Below are 17,299 nucleotides of genomic sequence, written 5' to 3' on the forward strand. Positions count from 1 at the left end.
CTACTTTCTGTTGGCACTTGCAGTTCCAATAACACAGTCGTTCACCTGAAAAGAGCAAAAAAATCAATCAAAAATCTAATATTTGGAATTTTAGGAAAATCATATTCAGATCCTCAAATCCTCTTAAACTCTATAACACATCAACGTGTTATTAAATACATTTCAGGAGTAATTTTGCTACAATATTTTTGTGAAAAACACTTCTCCAAACCTGATTCAACAATTATTATATTCATGAAAAAGGTTGTTTGGTTAGAGTGATTATGGTGAAAAATGTCAGTAACTGTTTCCTAAAGTGAATTATACAACCCAAAGATAATCAGTTTGTTATATTCAGTTTATTATCTCAGAGGACTAAATAAACCAACATATTTATATTTAAGAAGCTGGAGCAGATAATCTTGTTATTTTAGCAGCATTTTCATCAAGAAAATACATCAACAGTCACAGAAGCCACTGACCTTGCTGGCAAACCTCAGGGAGTTGAGGCTCTCCTCAAAGCTGTTTGGCTCTGGAGCGATGTTAACAAACATCAGGCTGGAGTGAGAAAGACAGAAACACACACAAATAAATTCTAAATAACCCAGAATGACTTACTTTATAAATAATTAAACCTGAGTAAGAATAAGATAAAGCTAAGCAATAGCTGCATTTCTTTGGAAAGTGATTTGTTATCTTCAGCCACAGTTATGTTGATGAAGAACTCACGTCTTGCTGTTTCCTCCCAAACAGCTTTGCAGAAGGTAAGTAAGCTTGGAGTTCCTGTAGGGAATGTAGCTCTCCTGGAACACAAGCAGGATCCATTTATGTCACACACAAAATAATACCAAAAAAGAGAATATAGATTATGAGCATTTTGTCCACCACAAACCTAGTGTGTACATGAACGATATATCTAAGACTTTTCAGAATTCTTCAGCTCACCTTGTTGGCCAGTGCAGAAATAACGATGCCGAGGTTGGACAGGGAGCTGTTGATTGCAGTCATCTCTTTAAAGCGCTCTCCCTGGCACTGACTCTTTGCCATTCGCTCACTGCCAGCCAAGTCCACCAGGCACAGAGTGGCTAAAAATACAAACACACCAAAGCAACACAACACCTTTATTAGACTAAATATGCACGTTTAAAATAAACACACACAATAAAATCAGATTGTAACAAGAACACATAGTGTATGATATGCAGAAATGCTCCACTAACTATGATAGGAGACATAATAACTAATAATTAATTCTGAGTCATTAGATCAGAGTTTCTTCTGTTGAACTGAGTTATCCTGTGAGTTTTCATAATGTAAAAACACAATTGAAGTCACATTTCTTGAAGCAGCCTCTGGCATCGTCAGTGGGATTATACTCACACTTGCATTTGACGTCCCTGCCAGCATTCACTCCCTCGATGTCCAGCTGGAAGACTGAGTGGGAGCGAGAGGAGCGGTCATTCTGGGCTGTCTGGGCAGTGGAGCGATTCTGGTTGGCCACAGCTATCAAGCCGAGAACCTGGCAGCAGGAGAAGGGACAGGAGAGGGAGATTTAGGAGCTGTAAAAATGATCTCAGCTTGACTTCTGATGGACCAAATTTCTGTTTTAGAACTTTAACTCAAAAACTAAATTAATTACCTAAACTCTGCTGAGAATGATTCAGAACAATCCTGTAACTGAGATATACTGATCCTGTACCTGATCCTCGGTGGAGACCTGCTCATAGGTGAGGTTGGTGATTGAAATTTCGTTGTTTGCTGATTTGCGGATTTCATGCTCGGGTCTCTTGCTGGCCTTTCCAGTGTAAAGGAGGTCGCGAAGGGTCTCGTTGTAAATTTCAACAAAACTTGCAGTGAAGGCGAACTGAGATAAAACAGAGAAACTCCAATGTTTAATATATGCTATATGCCACAGAACAGAAATCTATAACAGTTAAACACAAAAACGGATCTATTAACAAACACATTTGCTCTGTAATCACATACATGACATTACAAACTAACCTTCCAGCCTTGTGCTTCCAGCTTCTCTGCTGCTTGAAAGATCTGCTGCACAGCTCTGGGAATGACACCTCTGGTGTCGTCATACTCGGCTCCCTCCATGGTGTACGTCTTTCCACTTCCTGTCTGGCCGTAGGCGAAGCAGCAGACGTTGTAGCCATCCAGGGCTGACTGCACCAGGAGGGAGATCTCTTCAAACACCTGAAAATAAAAATGACACGTCATTTACCAAGAATTGTCTTTGGTTGTGGATACTACAAGTATAAAACTTGAAGGTTCTGAAATTGGGAACTGTGAACCATGTGCACATTGTTTACCTCCTTCTGTGAAGCCTGGGGGCTGAAAACACGGTCAAAACTGAAGTTGTAATTCTTGTGAATGTCACCAGTTTTGCCTGTGTGAGACTGAGAGGAAGAAAAGTCATATTATTCAGCTGGTCCACATAGATGTGAGTTATATCTGCTACTATGGTCTGCAAGAAAAAAAAGCAATAGCTCATTAACTACAATGACACCCATGAGACTGTGACAGGATTCTCACCTCCTCAGTTTTGGCCAGTGTTACTGATGTGTTGTCACTGTCGAGGAGCTGGATGTGTTTGCTGAGGCCTCCATCCACCAGTGGGCGCACTCTGCAAAAGACCCTGATGTTGCCCTGCAAGAGGAAGGTGATGGAAAAAGCTAAATTAACACAAGGATTAAATAATTTTAAAACTGAAAGGTCTTTAAGGTCTTTGAGGGCACCCACTCTGGGACGTGTTCACCTGCTGCCCCAACTACCGACTTGCCTTGAGCTCCTGGATGGTGTTGTGGAGCTGCCGGCGCTCCATCTCACCGGCGTGAATCTCATCCTTCTGTTGAGCCACGGTGTCCTTGAGAGAGCAAATGTCTCCTTCTGCATCTTTTAGGGTCGTCTGCAGGTGAGCCACAGTCGTCTCCTTTACTGAGAGCTTCATCTGGAATGGGGGAAGAAGAATGCATATAAAAGTCCACCCTTCATATGTACAAGACTGCAGGGCTACATAAGCCATTGATATGACAAGACTCACACCTCAAAGCTTTCCACATTATAGCATCACATCGGTATTACAATGCCTGTGGACTTTATGAATTATGAGTTTGGACACGCCTGTTAAGACCAGACAGGTGAAGTCTGAAAACTTTTCAGTTAAAAGATACTGAGGGAAAGAATCATTTCTAAAAAATCAGCCCATTATAGTTTACATTTTAAAATAACCTGAATTTCTATCAGGGTTTGGTACTTAAAGTGAAATGGAAGTTAGAGCATCCTTAGCTTCTGTACTGCAACGTTTTTCCCAAAGCAGTCTGAGAGAAGGGTCGGTTGTTATGAAACTAACAAACGGATTAATTAGTAGTTTTTTTTAAAAAAAAACATAAAAGGAAAGAACCAAGTTTTCCCCACTAGAACTGGAGGTAATGCAGCCCATGAATCAACTGAAGGGTCTTTAAGGGTGCTAACACTGGGATGTGTTCATCTGTTGCCCCAACTGTCGACTTGCCTTGAGATCCTCAATGGTGTTGTAGAGCTGCCGACGCTCTGTCTCACCAGCGTGAAGCTCATCCTTCTGTTGAGCCACGGTGTCTTTGAGAGAGCGAACTTCTTCTTCTGTGTCTTTGAGGGTGTTCTGCAGACGAGCCAGAGTTGACTCCTTTACTGAAAGCTTCATCTGGAGTGGGGGAAAAAAATTGCATATATTTATATGTGCAAGACTGCAAGGTATAAGCCATCGATAAGACAGAACTTACACTACAAAGCTTTATACATCACTTTTTTTCTATAATATTAATTAAATAGTGTTGTAGTCTTAAAGTGAAGTTAGAGTATTGTACTGCAACATATTTTGCTTTGATCCTGAATATCTGAGTGATGTAAAGTTACAGGTGGGATTTAAATCAAATCCTTCACAAGGGTCTATTGTGACAAAATTGACACTATAAGGGCCCCAACACTGGGATGTGTTGATCTGTTGCTCCAACTGCCGACTTACCTTGAGATCCTCGATGGTATTGTGGAGACGCTGGCGCTCCGTCTCGCCGGCATGAAGCTCCTCCTTCTGTTGAGCTACGGTGTCTCTGAGAGAGTGAACGTCTTCCTCTGTGTTTTTGAGGGTAGTCTGCAGGCGGGTCATAGTCGACTCCTGTACTGAAAACTTCATCTAGAGTGGGAAAAAATTATGAATATAAATGTTCATCATCCTGTACTGTTTGTTTATGCTCACCGTTTACATGCTTGGCTTGTTTATATAATGATTCCACATATCCACAATAATCAGTATAAGATTTAGTCCAGCAGCTGTCTTCCTACCTTCAGAGTTTGTAGCTCTGTCTCTTGGCTATCACGAAGAGTCTCCATGACCTTGTATTTTCCCTCTAAGTTGGAGAACTCTGTTTGAAGAGTGCTCTTATCACTCGACACTTTCTCCAACTCATCCCTGACCCCCGACAGCGCCTGCAGCTCTTCCTCATATTCACTAAAAATCACAAAATGAAAAAGACATTTAATGGACTCCAAACCCACCAATCACATTAGTAACAATACAAGATGGTAACAGTAAGATTTCTTTCTTAGAGTGTTTCACTATTCATGCTTTGGTTGTTATACCTGATCTGGCTTCTCTGGCTCTCAAGCTCACTCTCCATTTCCATGATTCTTGACTGGCTCTGGGCCATCGAGCCTTTCAGAGATTCGTTCTCCTGGTTGACAGATTTGACTTTGCTCTGGTAGTTACTGAGCTTACCCTCCATGTCGCTGACCTTTCCCTTCAGGTCCCATCCAGGCCGGCTGGTGGCCGCGCCCCCACCTGTGCACAACATCATCATCAACAATTTGATAAAAGGTGGAACACTTCCATTCAGAGTTCAGACTCTTCACCAGACCTTTACAGAAGAAGCATTTTATACAACTCTCCTCCCACAGGCTTTTTTTTTTAGGTTGGTTAAAAATTAACAAATAAATAAATCACTGCCCCTTTCTTTTAAATTAAACAAAACCTCTAAATGTCCTTGTTACTTGTAAAAAAGGTTTGTTTAAAGAGTTACAGTATATTTCTCCCCGGCCATTTACTAAACACCAAACATAACTTCACCTGATTTTGAGAAACAATCTGCTTACCTGCTTTTGTGCCAGTTGATTTCATGCTTCCTACATTTGCAGCAGTTGAAGCAACAGATGACTTCAGGACACCTGATGGAACCAGAAAGGACAATGTGCAAAAATGAACATACATGTTTATGTAATAACAGAATGTTTACCTTAATAATGATTATACTTTGTGCTTATGATGGACATAAAGCATCTTGCCACTACTTGGTTAACAAAGACTTAAAAATGCCTTAATTGAAATACTAAACAATCTAAACATAAACTGTGATACTCAGTCACTGCTGCAGGTAACAGGATCTACATTTCTGATATAAGTAAACATCCCAGCTTATGTGTTTTCCAGCATTAGTCAGCAGAGAGCTCATCTTACCTCTGGAAGGAGCACCAGCCACCGTAGCAGCTCCTGATCGGACCGGCTTAGCTGTGTGAGGAACAAAGTGCAAATAAATTCCAGCACACCTTATTAATATGTTTGTACATATGCCTGCAAGAAAGCTCCAGTGAAAAAGGTTTCAGGTAAGTCACTTACAAAGAGGCGCCCTGGATGCTGCAACAGGAGGCCGCTTGGAACCAATGATTATAGATGCCGCCTGTGGTTTAACATGATCCGGGTCTTTACGGAGCCTCTTCTGCAAACACAGAAACAACACCATCGTAAACTAAGAGCAACCATTCAACTATCTGGGCTACAACATCTAGTTTTTCCCTGTAGTCTATGATAGTAATGTTTTTACAAATCAATGACTGGGCTCTGTGGGTTAGTCTCACTATTGGATGTAGTTGCACCAATATGAACATCTGACAGTAGAATATAATCCAATACAACACAACTGCAAACTTTACTGTAGAGATAAATAAACACCTCATGGACCTCATGGAGTGTCACCAAGAAAATATGTTACTTTTATTTTACATTACATACTGCAGTATATTCATTCATCATTTAACTACATCACATCCTTATACTCAACAGTAATCAACATTACAGTCTACCCTGCGAAGAAAATAAGTCTTTTGCTGCCCCAAAATCTAAAATACCCAGAGGAGTGACAGACCAGTGTTTGTGAACCAGATAACAAAATCAAATCTGGCAGCAGAGCACAGATTTGTCTCCTCCTGGTTATCTATCCAACTTAGCAAAACAGTGACTGTACAGAAACAGCAGAGAACAGCTTGTGATGGAAACAAAAAGTAATGAAATGAAAAATGTGGATGAATATAGGGAAATACCTGATCAGGCTGGAGGTCCTGACAGTTCTCCAAGATGCTGCTTGTGAGGACCCTCTTACTCGACATAACCGGTAAGCGAGACATTTTCTGTTGAGGAGAAGTAACGTTAACAGGTCAGTTATGATCAAAAAAGATAACAGAAAAACAATTGTGTCTTACTTTACCTACTACTTACCAATATTTACTACGAATATTCATGTTTATACTGTCTATACAAGGGTCAGGCCAATTTTAGGAGCTGATGCTGGCGTCAATATTAGGGAGCAAACTAATTCTGATATTGACATTATTATGTGGCTGATAATGTTATATGTACCCAATATAAACATAAACACACATTTTTTAGCAATGATTCCTCAAATGTGGTTATCAAACACTTAACAAAGATATGTAATAGAGGCCATGATATTTTACAGTTTAACAGTAAACTTTGTTGTGTAAAATGATGTCAGTTCACTGAAACAGTATACTTAAACTTATAATTTAATAATTAGCCATGAACAAAACACACACACACACACACACACACAGAACAAAAAAATGCATATATTAAACTAAAACTGATCAAGTATACATAAAATGCTGTTTACATAACTTATATTAAAAAAGGCACGTATCTGACAACTTATTCGCCAATACTGATACAGCTGTGATAATATCGGTCGACTGATATATCGGTCGGGCTCTAGTCTATACTGTTTATATCTGACCAACAGTATATTCATATTTATACCACACTTATACAACAGTCTTTACTGGTTATATCTTCATTTTTATACTACTGTTTAAAGCTTACAATATAGTTACAGATTACAACTATTACTCCTGTTTTAAGATCAGATGTTTGGCTCATAAACACTGTGAGCTTAATCTCTATCACTATCATCATCATCATCAGAGATACAGAGACACTGACAGATAAATGATTTAAAAAAAAAGGTAATTCAAAGTTTGGTTGATCATTTTCAAGAGAAAATTACTAATTTCTGTGCAGTAGTAACGTTATAGAGTATTTAAAACATAAAGCATGACATTACTGTTCCACTGTGTGACTAGTTTAAAGATACAGTAATAATCAGACATCAAATTATTACATTTATTTTGAAATATATCTTATATATCAACACATAGCAGTTAATGTTTAGTAAACAGCAACCGTTTCAACCTTTGTTTGTTTAAACATTGATGATACATTTGAGCAAGTTTTAGTTTGCTGAGCTCAGAATAAACAAAACAACACTAACATTAGTATCTGTCCACTCAAATATAAAATTAATAATTTATCAATTTATTACATTTGAATTAACTGGGCGTAAACCGCTAAGTATTAACTAACGTTCATGTTTTCTAATCACAACGTCAGCCACCGTTAGTTACGCCACGGCGTCAGGTAACGTTAAACTGCGAATTTTACGTCACATTTTCTTCAGATACGAGGTTAAATGTGAGCTTTTACGCAGTTTTTTTCAATTACGCTTTAAAATGTGAGACCAGCAAAATGATTAATTGATTTAAATAAGATCATTACCTGTGTTGAAGCTCAGTCTTTACTGTAGATAGGTTTCCTCTCCTCCGTCTCCGACCGTTTAAAGTTTGAAATTTAACTGTTTTGGTGGGTGAGCCAGAGGAGCTTCTGTGATTGGTCGAGCCAATGTAAATCCCGCCCCCTGTGTTTATGTATGTTTGTTACGTCGTACGGAGTGTGCCGTGTGGGCGGGATCGCTACTGTATGGACTGCTCCGCCCGTGTCAAAGGTAAAATCCGTTCGATGAAGTGAGATATGACCAACATAATAAGGTATATCCTTATTCATTATATATTATTAACTTAATTTAAACTTTTTTAATCAAATATTTCTAAAATATATCTTCATTTATCACCAAACAGAACAATGTATAAGTTAAAAGAACATTCAACAATGAGTGAAATTCAAATTGACACAGCAGTGCAGAAGTTCCTGAGATTATATGTGTACAATTTTCTTGGGATTTATAAAGCATGGATGGTGTATGGTGAGACTCAAACATGAAAACCGTAAGAACAAAGTGTTTAAAGATTTTTTTAAGGACAAGTGTCGGCCGGTGAGAAAATATTCGAGGTGTGGCATGTGCCATTTTCAGTTCCAGTAACCATCCCTGGAGAAAATAACACAACCGGCAGGACACCAGTGCTCTGTGAAATGGAGTAATAGACTCAGTAACACACAAAACCTTACACAGCATATTGCACAAACACATTTCCGTTTGCATTTGAAATTAAAATCTTTAATCTAATCTTCATTTTCGTCTGACCAATGACTGTATATGTGATCTTCTTGCATCTTGATTGTCTTCATATACATATACATGTGTACACTGTTGTCATTTGGTGTCTGTGGCCTACTGACATGTGACTTGCACCCGCTCCTTTTCATTTTCAGGAGGATGTGCCGTCTGATATAATGAAGAACAGATAGTATGGACATGGAGGGTTATGATCATATATGAATGAAAGAGAGGTTTAACAAGAGCGTCATGCTTCATGATTAAATTGCATCATGACAGCATGATATTTTAGTAGTATTAATGGCAGAAATTTGAAATATTTATTTTCCCATGTCTTTTGTGAGATTTTCATTTACATTTCAGTCTCTATTCTAATGCTATGAATCGTCCTCAAACATTATCATTGTGTTATTAATGAGGTAAAATAGTTGATATTCTTCAACATTAAGTCACTTTATTATCCAATTTCTCATGAATACATTAAACATAGTTATATGGTGTAAATAAAGATCCATTCTTGGGTTTTTCTATTTGATTTTTATTAGAAAGCCACGAATATTAAGATTTCATGTAACCCAAATGGGTAAGATTACAACAATTGTCAAACTTTGAAAATCAATAAAATATTTATACAAGTCATGTTTTTCCACAGAAACACATGTGTAAAAGAGTTGTTACAGCAGATGAAAGATGGAAAGAGTGGTTATAGTTGGCGTTCTTGTATCCCACCAAGTAATCAAAGCAGTCATTGTTCCTGTCACTCTATGAACTGCGGCTGCAATCAGACTTAACTGATCAGATTTGCTGAATTCATGTTCCTGTGTGCATATTTGGTGTCAGCCATGGGTCGCTCTGTTTTCTATGAGAGAACGGGAGACCTCCTTCATGAGGTCCCAGTTCTCTGAGTCAATGGGATTTGAGCATGAGTACTAGTACTTTAGAAGTCCAAGAAAAATAAAAATAAAAATGTGTTTATGAATGAGAAATGAGCAATCCAGCTGCAGAGTCTTTACTCAGATCTACAAGTCCTAATTTAAAACTTTGTTCCGACTTTCATAAAGTGAATGTACTTCTGCGTTGCGGGTTGCCATGTTTTTCTTGGTTGAAGGGAGGCAGCCAAGCCCCAAATGACTACACCTAACAATTATGTTTCATGGTGAGATAATGCTATGTTGTGATCTGGTTAGGATTGGAAAAGAAGCAGAACACCATGTTAGAGTTTGGTTAATATCATGGTTTTGGTTAGTACAGTAAATATCACCATGAAGTTAGGGTTTTTTTGGGTCACGAATGGAAAAAGGATTGCTTGCAGTTAGAAACGGGAATTGGACGGTGATCCTCTGCAGCTAATTCCACTATTTTACAGGATGATAACACCTGCATGAGGGGGGCATGAGGGGGGCATGACGGGGGCGGTTTGAGGTGCTGCAGTTTGACCCTTTTTGTTTCTCACTCCAGCAGAAATATTAAGAGAGAGGGGATGAAAATGAATCTTATTTTCTCCCAAAATATAATGATTTATATTCTATATGTTACACATTATTGTGCATTAAAAGCATACACATGCTTAAAATAAGTAATAGCTTATTTTAAAAATGTGTATTCTGATAAAAAACAAAATAAAAACCACTTCCTGCAACACTCTAGGCTCCCTCTATTAGCTAACTGCCTCTGGACGTGACTCTACTTCCTGTTGGCACTTGCAGTTCCAATAACACAGTCGTTCACCTGTGAAGAGAGCAAACGAAAAACATCACATGTTAAAAATTAAAAATGGAGAAAATTATAATCACATCGTTAGATCCTCTTAAAGTCTACAACATATTCGTGGAGGGTTTAAATTAATTTCAGGAATAATTTTGTCAAGATACAAAGTGTTTGGTTTTTGGGAAACCAATAGCCCACAATTTGAAGATAGTACATTTACTGTCATAGAAGAAGAACAAAGAAAACTAAAATATGTGTATTTTAGAAGTTGGGACGAGAGTATTTTGTTATTTTGTTCTTGAAAATAACTCAAACCAATTAATCAATTATCGAAATGGTTGAACTCAATTCTGTCAGTCGACTTATTCCTTAAATCGCTGCAGCTGAATGAATGTCTCCATATCATCTTTTAGCAGCAGTTTCATGAAGAACAAACATCAAACAGTCACAGAAGCCACTGACCTTGCTGGCAAACCTCAGGGAGTTGAGAGTTTCCCCAAAGCTTTCTGGCTCTGGAGCGATGTTAACAAACATCAGGCTGGAGTGAGAGAGACAGAAACACAAGAATAAATTAATTCATTGAAAATAAACCAGAATGCCTCACTTCCTGAATGAGTAAACCTGCGTGAGTATAACGGATCTCAATGCGTCTAAAGTGCCTCCATGCCTGTACTTAGAGCTGTCTACTAGTGATTGGATCACCCAAGAAGCTTATTGATGCCAGGTCTAAACAGAGCCTTAAATTATACAAAATGAAGAACTCACGTCTTGCTGTTTCCTCCCAAACAGCTTTGCAGAAGGTAAGTAAGCTTGGAGTTCCTGTAGGGAATGTAGCTCTCCTGGAACACAAGCAGGATCCATTTATGTCACACACAAAATAACACTGAAAAATTAAGAGAAATGTGTCCCTTCCCCTGAGGCTTCAGCTCACCTTGTTGGCCAGTGCTGCAATAACGATGCCGAGGTTGGACAGGGAGCTGTTGATTGCAGTCATCTCTTTAAAGCGCTCTCCCTGGCACTGACTCTTTGCCATTCGCTCACTGCCAGCCAAGTCTACCAGGCACAGAGTGGCTAAAAATACACAAAGAAAACCTCTATTAGAAAAAATACGCAAATTTAACAAAATAAACACACGCAAAACCAGTGTAAAAACTCCACACATAACACAGGCACAATAACTAATAATTAATTCTGAATCATTAGACCAGAATTTCTTCTGTTGAACTGATGGAAAATTATCCTGTGAGTTTTCATATTGTAAAAAACACATTTCAGTGGGATTATACTCACACTTGCATTTGACGTCCCTGCCAGCATTCACTCCCTCGATGTCCAGCTGGAAGACTGAGTGGGAGCGAGAGGAGCGGTCATTCTGGGCTGTCTGGGCAGTGGAGCGATTCTGGTTGGCCACAGCTATCAAGCCGAGAACCTGGCAGGAGGAGAAGGGACAGGAGAGGGAGATTTAGGAGCTGTAAAAATGATCTCAGCTTGACTTCTGATGGGCCAAATTTCTGTTTTAGAACTTTAACTTAAAAACTAAATTAATTACCTAAACTCTGCTGAGAATGATTCAGAACAATCCTGTAACTGAGATATACTGATCCTGTACCTGATCCTCGGTGGAGACCTGCTCATAGGTGAGGTTGGTGATTGAAATCTCGTTGTTTGCTGATTTGCGGATCTCATGCTCGGGTCTCTTGCTGGCCTTTCCGGTGTAAAGGAGGTCCCGAAGGGTCTCGTTGTAAATTTCAACAAAACTTGCGGTGAAGGTGAACTGAGATAAAACAGACAATAGCAATATTTAATACATCTCATCATCTCTCCTCCAAAGATACAAACACACTACAAGCCACAGGGCAGCATTAGTCTAAAATCCATAATACAAGTGTTGATTAAATAGTAAAAAATTACCAATTAGTCGCCACCTGACCCCGAGCTAGCTTCTTGATTCACACAAAATACATTAAAAATGATCAATCTTAATTTTAAGACTTTCCTCAGGGTGTACTATACAGTGATGATTGCATATACCTCTACCTCTCACTCTGTACTGACATACATAACATAACAAACTAACCTCCCAGCCTTGTGCTTCCAGCTTCTCTGCTGCTTTAAAGATCTGCTGCACAGCTCTGGGAATGACACCTCTGGTGTCGTCATACTCGTCTCCCTCCATGGTGTACGTCTTTCCACTTCCTGTCTGGCCATAGGCGAAGCAGCAGACGTTGTAGCCATCCAGGGCTGACTGCACCAGGAGGGAGATCTCTTCAAACACCTGAAAACAAAAATGACACGTTGACGAAGAATTCACCAGAGTTCACTTTTGGTTGTGGATACTACAAGGACATATATGAAAATTATATTAATAAAAAAAATTAAAAAACAGTTGGTATTTATTCATAAAAACTTGAAGATTCTCATATTGGAAATTATTGTTAATGTGTTCATTGTTTACCTCCTTCTGTGAAGCCTGGGGCCTGAAAACACGGTCAAAACTGAAGTTGTAATTCTTTTGAGTGTCACCAGTTTTGCCTGTGTGAGACTGAGAGGAAGAAAAGTCATATATAAATATATATAAAGATAGCAATAGCTCATTAACTACAATGATGCCCATGAGACTGTGACAGGATTCTCACCTCCTCAGTTTTGGCCAGTGTTACTGACTTGTTGTCACTATCGAGGAGCTGGATGTGTTTGCTGAGGCCTCCATCCACCAGTGGGCGCACTCTGCAAAAGACCCTGATGTTGCCCTGCAAGAGGAAGGTGATGGAAAAAGCCATTAGCAGTCTGATGGAAGGGTTGACAACACATGGGCTAACACAAGGTTTTATCAAGCTAAGAAAATAATCAAAGAAATTCACAAAAGGAAAAAAAACATGTTTTCCCCACTAGAACTAGAGGTAATGCAGCTCAAGAATCAACTGAAGGGTCTTTAAGGATGGTAACACTGGGATGTGTTCATCTGTTTCCCCAACTACCGACTTGCCTTGAGCTCCTGGATCGTATTGTGGAGACGTCGGCGCTCCATCTCACCAGCGTGAAGCTCGTCCTTCTGTTGAGCCACGGTGTCTTTGAGAGAGCAAACTTCTTCTTCTGTGTCTTTGAGGGTCGTCTGCACACGAGTGAGAGTGGATTCCTGTACTGAAAGCTTCATCTGGAGTGGAAAGAGGTTGAATATAAATGTCATAAATCATCAATTAGACAGGACTCACACATCACTTTTTCAATATGGCGATAGAGAAACTGGGGTTCATAATGTAAAATGTAAAAAATAATGTCTAAAACATATTTGACAGATGACAAGAGATAAATGAACCATTAACACAGGATTAGAACTGGTAAAATATATTTTTCACTTCATGGGGCTTTTAAGATTGAGAGGTCTGTCAAATGGCGTGTTTATATAATGATTCCACATATCCACAATAATCAGTATAAGCTTCAGTCCAGCAGCTGTCTTCCTACCTTCAGAGTTTGTAGCTCTGTCTCTTGGCTATCACGAAGAGTCTCCATGACCTTGTATTTTCCCTCTAAGTTGGAGAACTCTGTTTGAAGAGTGCTCTTATCACTCGACACTTTCTCCAACTCATCCCTGACCCCCGACAGCGCCTGCAGCTCTTCTTCATATTCACTAAAAATCACAAAATGAAAAAGACATTTAATGGACTCCAAACCCACCAATCACATTAATAACAATACAAGATGGATAAATATTTAAATTAATTTGTTTTAAAAGTGTTTCCCTATTCATGCTTTGGTTGTTATACCTGATCTGGCTCCTCTGCTTCTGAAGCTCGCTCTCCATCTCCATGATTCTTGACCGGGTCTGGGCCATCGAGCCTTTCAGAGATTCGTTCTCCTGGTTGACAGATTTGACTTTGCTCTGGAAGTTACTGAGCTTACCCTCCATGTCGCTGACCTTTCCCTTCAGATCCCATGCAGGCCGACGGGTGGCACCTATGCACAACATCATCATCAACAATTTGATAAAAGGTGGAACACTTCCATTCAGAGTTCAGACTCTTCATCAAACCATTACAGAAGTATTTTATACAACTTTCCCCCCTGCAGGCTCCCTCTGAATATCCTCGTTTACAGAGTTACAGTATATTTCTCCCCAGCTTTAAATACAGCCATTAACTAAACACACCAAACATAAATTGACCCGATTTAACTTTTGCTAGTTTTTAGATGTATATAAAATATATTAATATATCATTAAGCACAGTGAAGCTCAAATATTAAATTGGAAGAACAAGAAAACATTTTTCTTTTGAGGGACTTGAAAGAACAAGATGCTTACCTGTTTTTGTGCCAGTGGATCCGACAGTTTGTTTCATGTTTCCTCCTTTCGCAGCAGCCGAAGCTAAAGACGGCTTCAGGGCACCTGATGGAACAAGGAATAAAACAATACATAAAACTGAACAGACATGTTCATGTAAACGGACCCAAAGCACTTCTGGGTTTTGTTGCTACCACTTGGTTGACTAAGTCTTGAAATTGCATTTATTAAAATATTAGTCCCAATCTAAACAAACTACTCAATACTAAGTCACTGCTGTAGGTAACAGTTTGTAAACACAAGACCTGCAATACTGAGAAATTTTTTGCAGGATTAGTCAGCAGAGAGCTCATCTTACCTCTGGAAGGAGCAACAGCCACCGTAGCAGCTCCTGCTCGAATCGGCCTAGCTGTGTAGGGAACAAAGCACGACAGAGAAAGGTGTTAAAAAATTGTTTGATTAGGTACAGCAATAATTCATGTCACCGATTCTTTCACACATAGTCTTGGAACACCCTGACATGTTGTATGAACATCTAGAGTAACTGCAACAATTACCAGCACACCGTATTAATATCTCTGTACAAATGTTGAAGAAGTTTCAGGTAAGTCACTTACAAAGAGGCGCCCTGGATGCTGCAACAGTAGGCCGCTTGGCACCAATGATCGTTGCTGCCGCCTTTGGTTTAACATTATCTAGGTCTTTACGGATCCTCTTCTGCAAACACAGAAACAACACCATCGTAAACAAAGAGCAACAATTCAACTTTTTGGGTTACAACATTGACTTTTTCCCTTCTTCACAGAGCATAGTGCTCAATTATATGGGCTCTCAATTTTTGAACCAGATAACAAAAACAAATCTGGCAGCAGAGCACAGATTTGTCTCCTCCTGGTTATCTATCCAACTTTACACAACAGTGACTTTTACAGTGGAACATGCGTTTATTACTAGTAACAATATCTGACATTTTTAATGGCCAGAGAATAGCTGGTGATGATGTGGATTCATTTTAGTACAAACCTGAGCAGGCGCCTGAATGTCCTGACTGTTCTCGGAGCTGCTGCTGCTTGTGAGGACCCTCTTACTTGTCATGACTGGCAAGCGGGACATAGTCTGTTGAAGAGAAGTAGGCAAAGTTAACAGCAGGGTTCCCACACATTTTTACCAATTAATTGTCTTAACTTTCCCATAACTATTTTCCCCCATTTCCATGACTTCATTTACGTGGTTTAACAAAGGGTCCTCCCCCAGAAAATCTTTAACAGAGTAGATGTCATTTCCTGTATTCTGGTGCCTTATAACAGATGTTTTGACACTTTGATCTCACTAAATGATGGGTACATGCTATAATTATAGATCAGAAATGAAAAGCTAAAAGTATAGAAGCTGATGATCAGTAGTCATTAAATTAATCTACTTATTTTAGACATGGTAAAAGTCTTATATGTGTTATCTTTGGTATCAGATAGGTTCATCTAATTTCATAACTTTTACATGAATTTCACAGGTAAGTTATGATCAACAGAAAAACAATCTCATCTCTAGTGATGACTGTAAAATTAATTGTGGCCAGAGAGCACAGGTCTTGAACATGTCCAGACACAGCTCCCAGTACCTACCACTCCCACAACAAAAAGACTTATGCTGTAAATCCCAGGATTATTTGCACACATGTAATCTCAGGGATTTCTGCATTTCTGCACCTTTATATACTGCAGATACATTTACACAGAGATCATTTACCGTATACAGTACTTTATTTTACTTATTGTATCACTTTCATCCTTATGCTTCTGTTGTTGTGATTGAATTTCTCCCTAGGTGGATCTATACAGATATCTTACCTTACGTTACCAAGGTTACCACTGATCCAGGTTAATTAACACTGACATAATTATACGACGATAATTGGATACACAGCATGTTAAAAGCTATATCATAACTTCTAAATACAGAACAAAACAATAAACACACCTAATGTTAGCATCTAGTGCCTCAGCCCTAACATTGGTCATATATGAAAGTATGATATTTGGATTTAATCCGTGTAAAATATCAAGTTTTAACTAATGTCCCATGTTATAAATCACGTTAGCTACCGTTAGCTTAGCTACAGCGGCAGGTAAACAGCGAATTTTGGACCTGTTGGCTCCCTAACTCCAGGCTAAATATGAGTTTCTAAGCAGCTTTTTATGATTCCGGTTTAAAATTAAAGACAAGCAACATTATTTACTATGTTTACTAAAACAATTACCTGTGATAAAACTCCGTCTAAAAAGCTTCAGATGTGTCCTCTCCTCCGGCACCGACCGTTTGAATTTTGAAATTGAACTGTTTTGGTGGGCGATTCAGAGGAGCTGCTGTGATTGGTCGAGCCATCGTAAACCCCGCCCCCTTGTGTTTGTATGTGCTTGTTATAGAATACGGAGTGTGCCGTGTGGACGGGACCATAGACATATAACATGTCTATGGGCGGGACTTCCTATGAATTTACAGCTCCGCCCGTGCCAAATGCGAAAACCGGTCAATGATGTACTTTACACTAATAAAATTCATTCATTTTTAAAAAATACTTTTTTTCAAACAAATATTTTAAAATGTAGATTTTACTTATATTTGTCCTTTCTGAAACCTAAATACAAACTTCTTCATCGAGTATTTTATTGAAAGTTATTTATTACATCTTTATTTATTTAGTTACAGTCAAATA

At 38.9% G+C, this 17,299-nt stretch overlaps 2 protein-coding genes across 2 annotated transcripts; both read right to left on the minus strand.

Annotated features, from left to right (window-relative positions):
- Positions 1-6,417, minus strand: LOC128374191 (carboxy-terminal kinesin 2-like). The gene is made up of 16 exons (XM_053334460.1): positions 6,334-6,417; positions 5,633-5,732; positions 5,474-5,524; positions 5,113-5,184; positions 4,603-4,801; positions 4,306-4,471; positions 3,500-3,667; positions 2,521-2,634; positions 2,298-2,384; positions 1,984-2,181; positions 1,679-1,843; positions 1,360-1,498; positions 925-1,064; positions 709-782; positions 462-537; positions 1-45 (listed from the first exon to the last, which is right to left on the minus strand). Exons 1-16 carry the CDS (start codon positions 6,415-6,417, stop codon positions 1-3), a joined length of 1,878 nt encoding a protein of 625 aa, XP_053190435.1.
- A 2,706-nt stretch (positions 6,418-9,123) lies between these two features.
- LOC128374062 (carboxy-terminal kinesin 2-like) lies at positions 9,124-16,883 on the minus strand. The gene is made up of 17 exons (XM_053334296.1): positions 16,844-16,883; positions 15,610-15,702; positions 15,204-15,303; positions 14,945-14,995; positions 14,608-14,691; positions 14,072-14,261; positions 13,770-13,935; positions 13,291-13,458; positions 12,941-13,054; positions 12,760-12,846; positions 12,382-12,579; positions 11,914-12,078; positions 11,595-11,733; positions 11,236-11,375; positions 11,070-11,143; positions 10,767-10,842; positions 9,124-10,325 (listed from the first exon to the last, which is right to left on the minus strand). Exons 2-17 carry the CDS (start codon positions 15,697-15,699, stop codon positions 10,281-10,283), a joined length of 1,887 nt encoding a protein of 628 aa, XP_053190271.1. The 5' UTR covers positions 15,700-15,702; positions 16,844-16,883; the 3' UTR covers positions 9,124-10,280.
- Positions 16,884-17,299: the final 416 nt, after the last annotated feature.

This window comes from Scomber japonicus, chromosome 15 (assembly GCF_027409825.1).
Source record: "Scomber japonicus isolate fScoJap1 chromosome 15, fScoJap1.pri, whole genome shotgun sequence".
Classification (NCBI taxonomy): domain Eukaryota; kingdom Metazoa; phylum Chordata; class Actinopteri; order Scombriformes; family Scombridae; genus Scomber; species Scomber japonicus.

Coding starts and splice junctions, on each gene's coding strand:
- LOC128374062 (XM_053334296.1), bottom strand. CDS start 15,699: ATGTCCCGCTTGCCAGTCATGACAAGTAAGAGGGTCCTCACAAGCAGC. Junction 13,936..14,071: donor AAGCAGAGGAGCCAGATCAG/GTATAACAACCA, acceptor TGTGATTTTTAG/TGAATATGAAGAAGAGCTGC. Junction 12,079..12,381: donor TGGAAGCACAAGGCTGGGAG/GTTAGTTTGTTA, acceptor GTTTTATCTCAG/TTCACCTTCACCGCAAGTTT.
- LOC128374191 (XM_053334460.1), bottom strand. CDS start 6,417: ATGTCTCGCTTACCGGTTATGTCGAGTAAGAGGGTCCTCACAAGCAGC. Junction 2,182..2,297: donor CCCAGGCTTCACAGAAGGAG/GTAAACAATGTG, acceptor TTTTATTTTCAG/GTGTTTGAAGAGATCTCCCT. Junction 1,499..1,678: donor AGGTCTCCACCGAGGATCAG/GTACAGGATCAG, acceptor TCCTGCTGCCAG/GTTCTCGGCTTGATAGCTGT.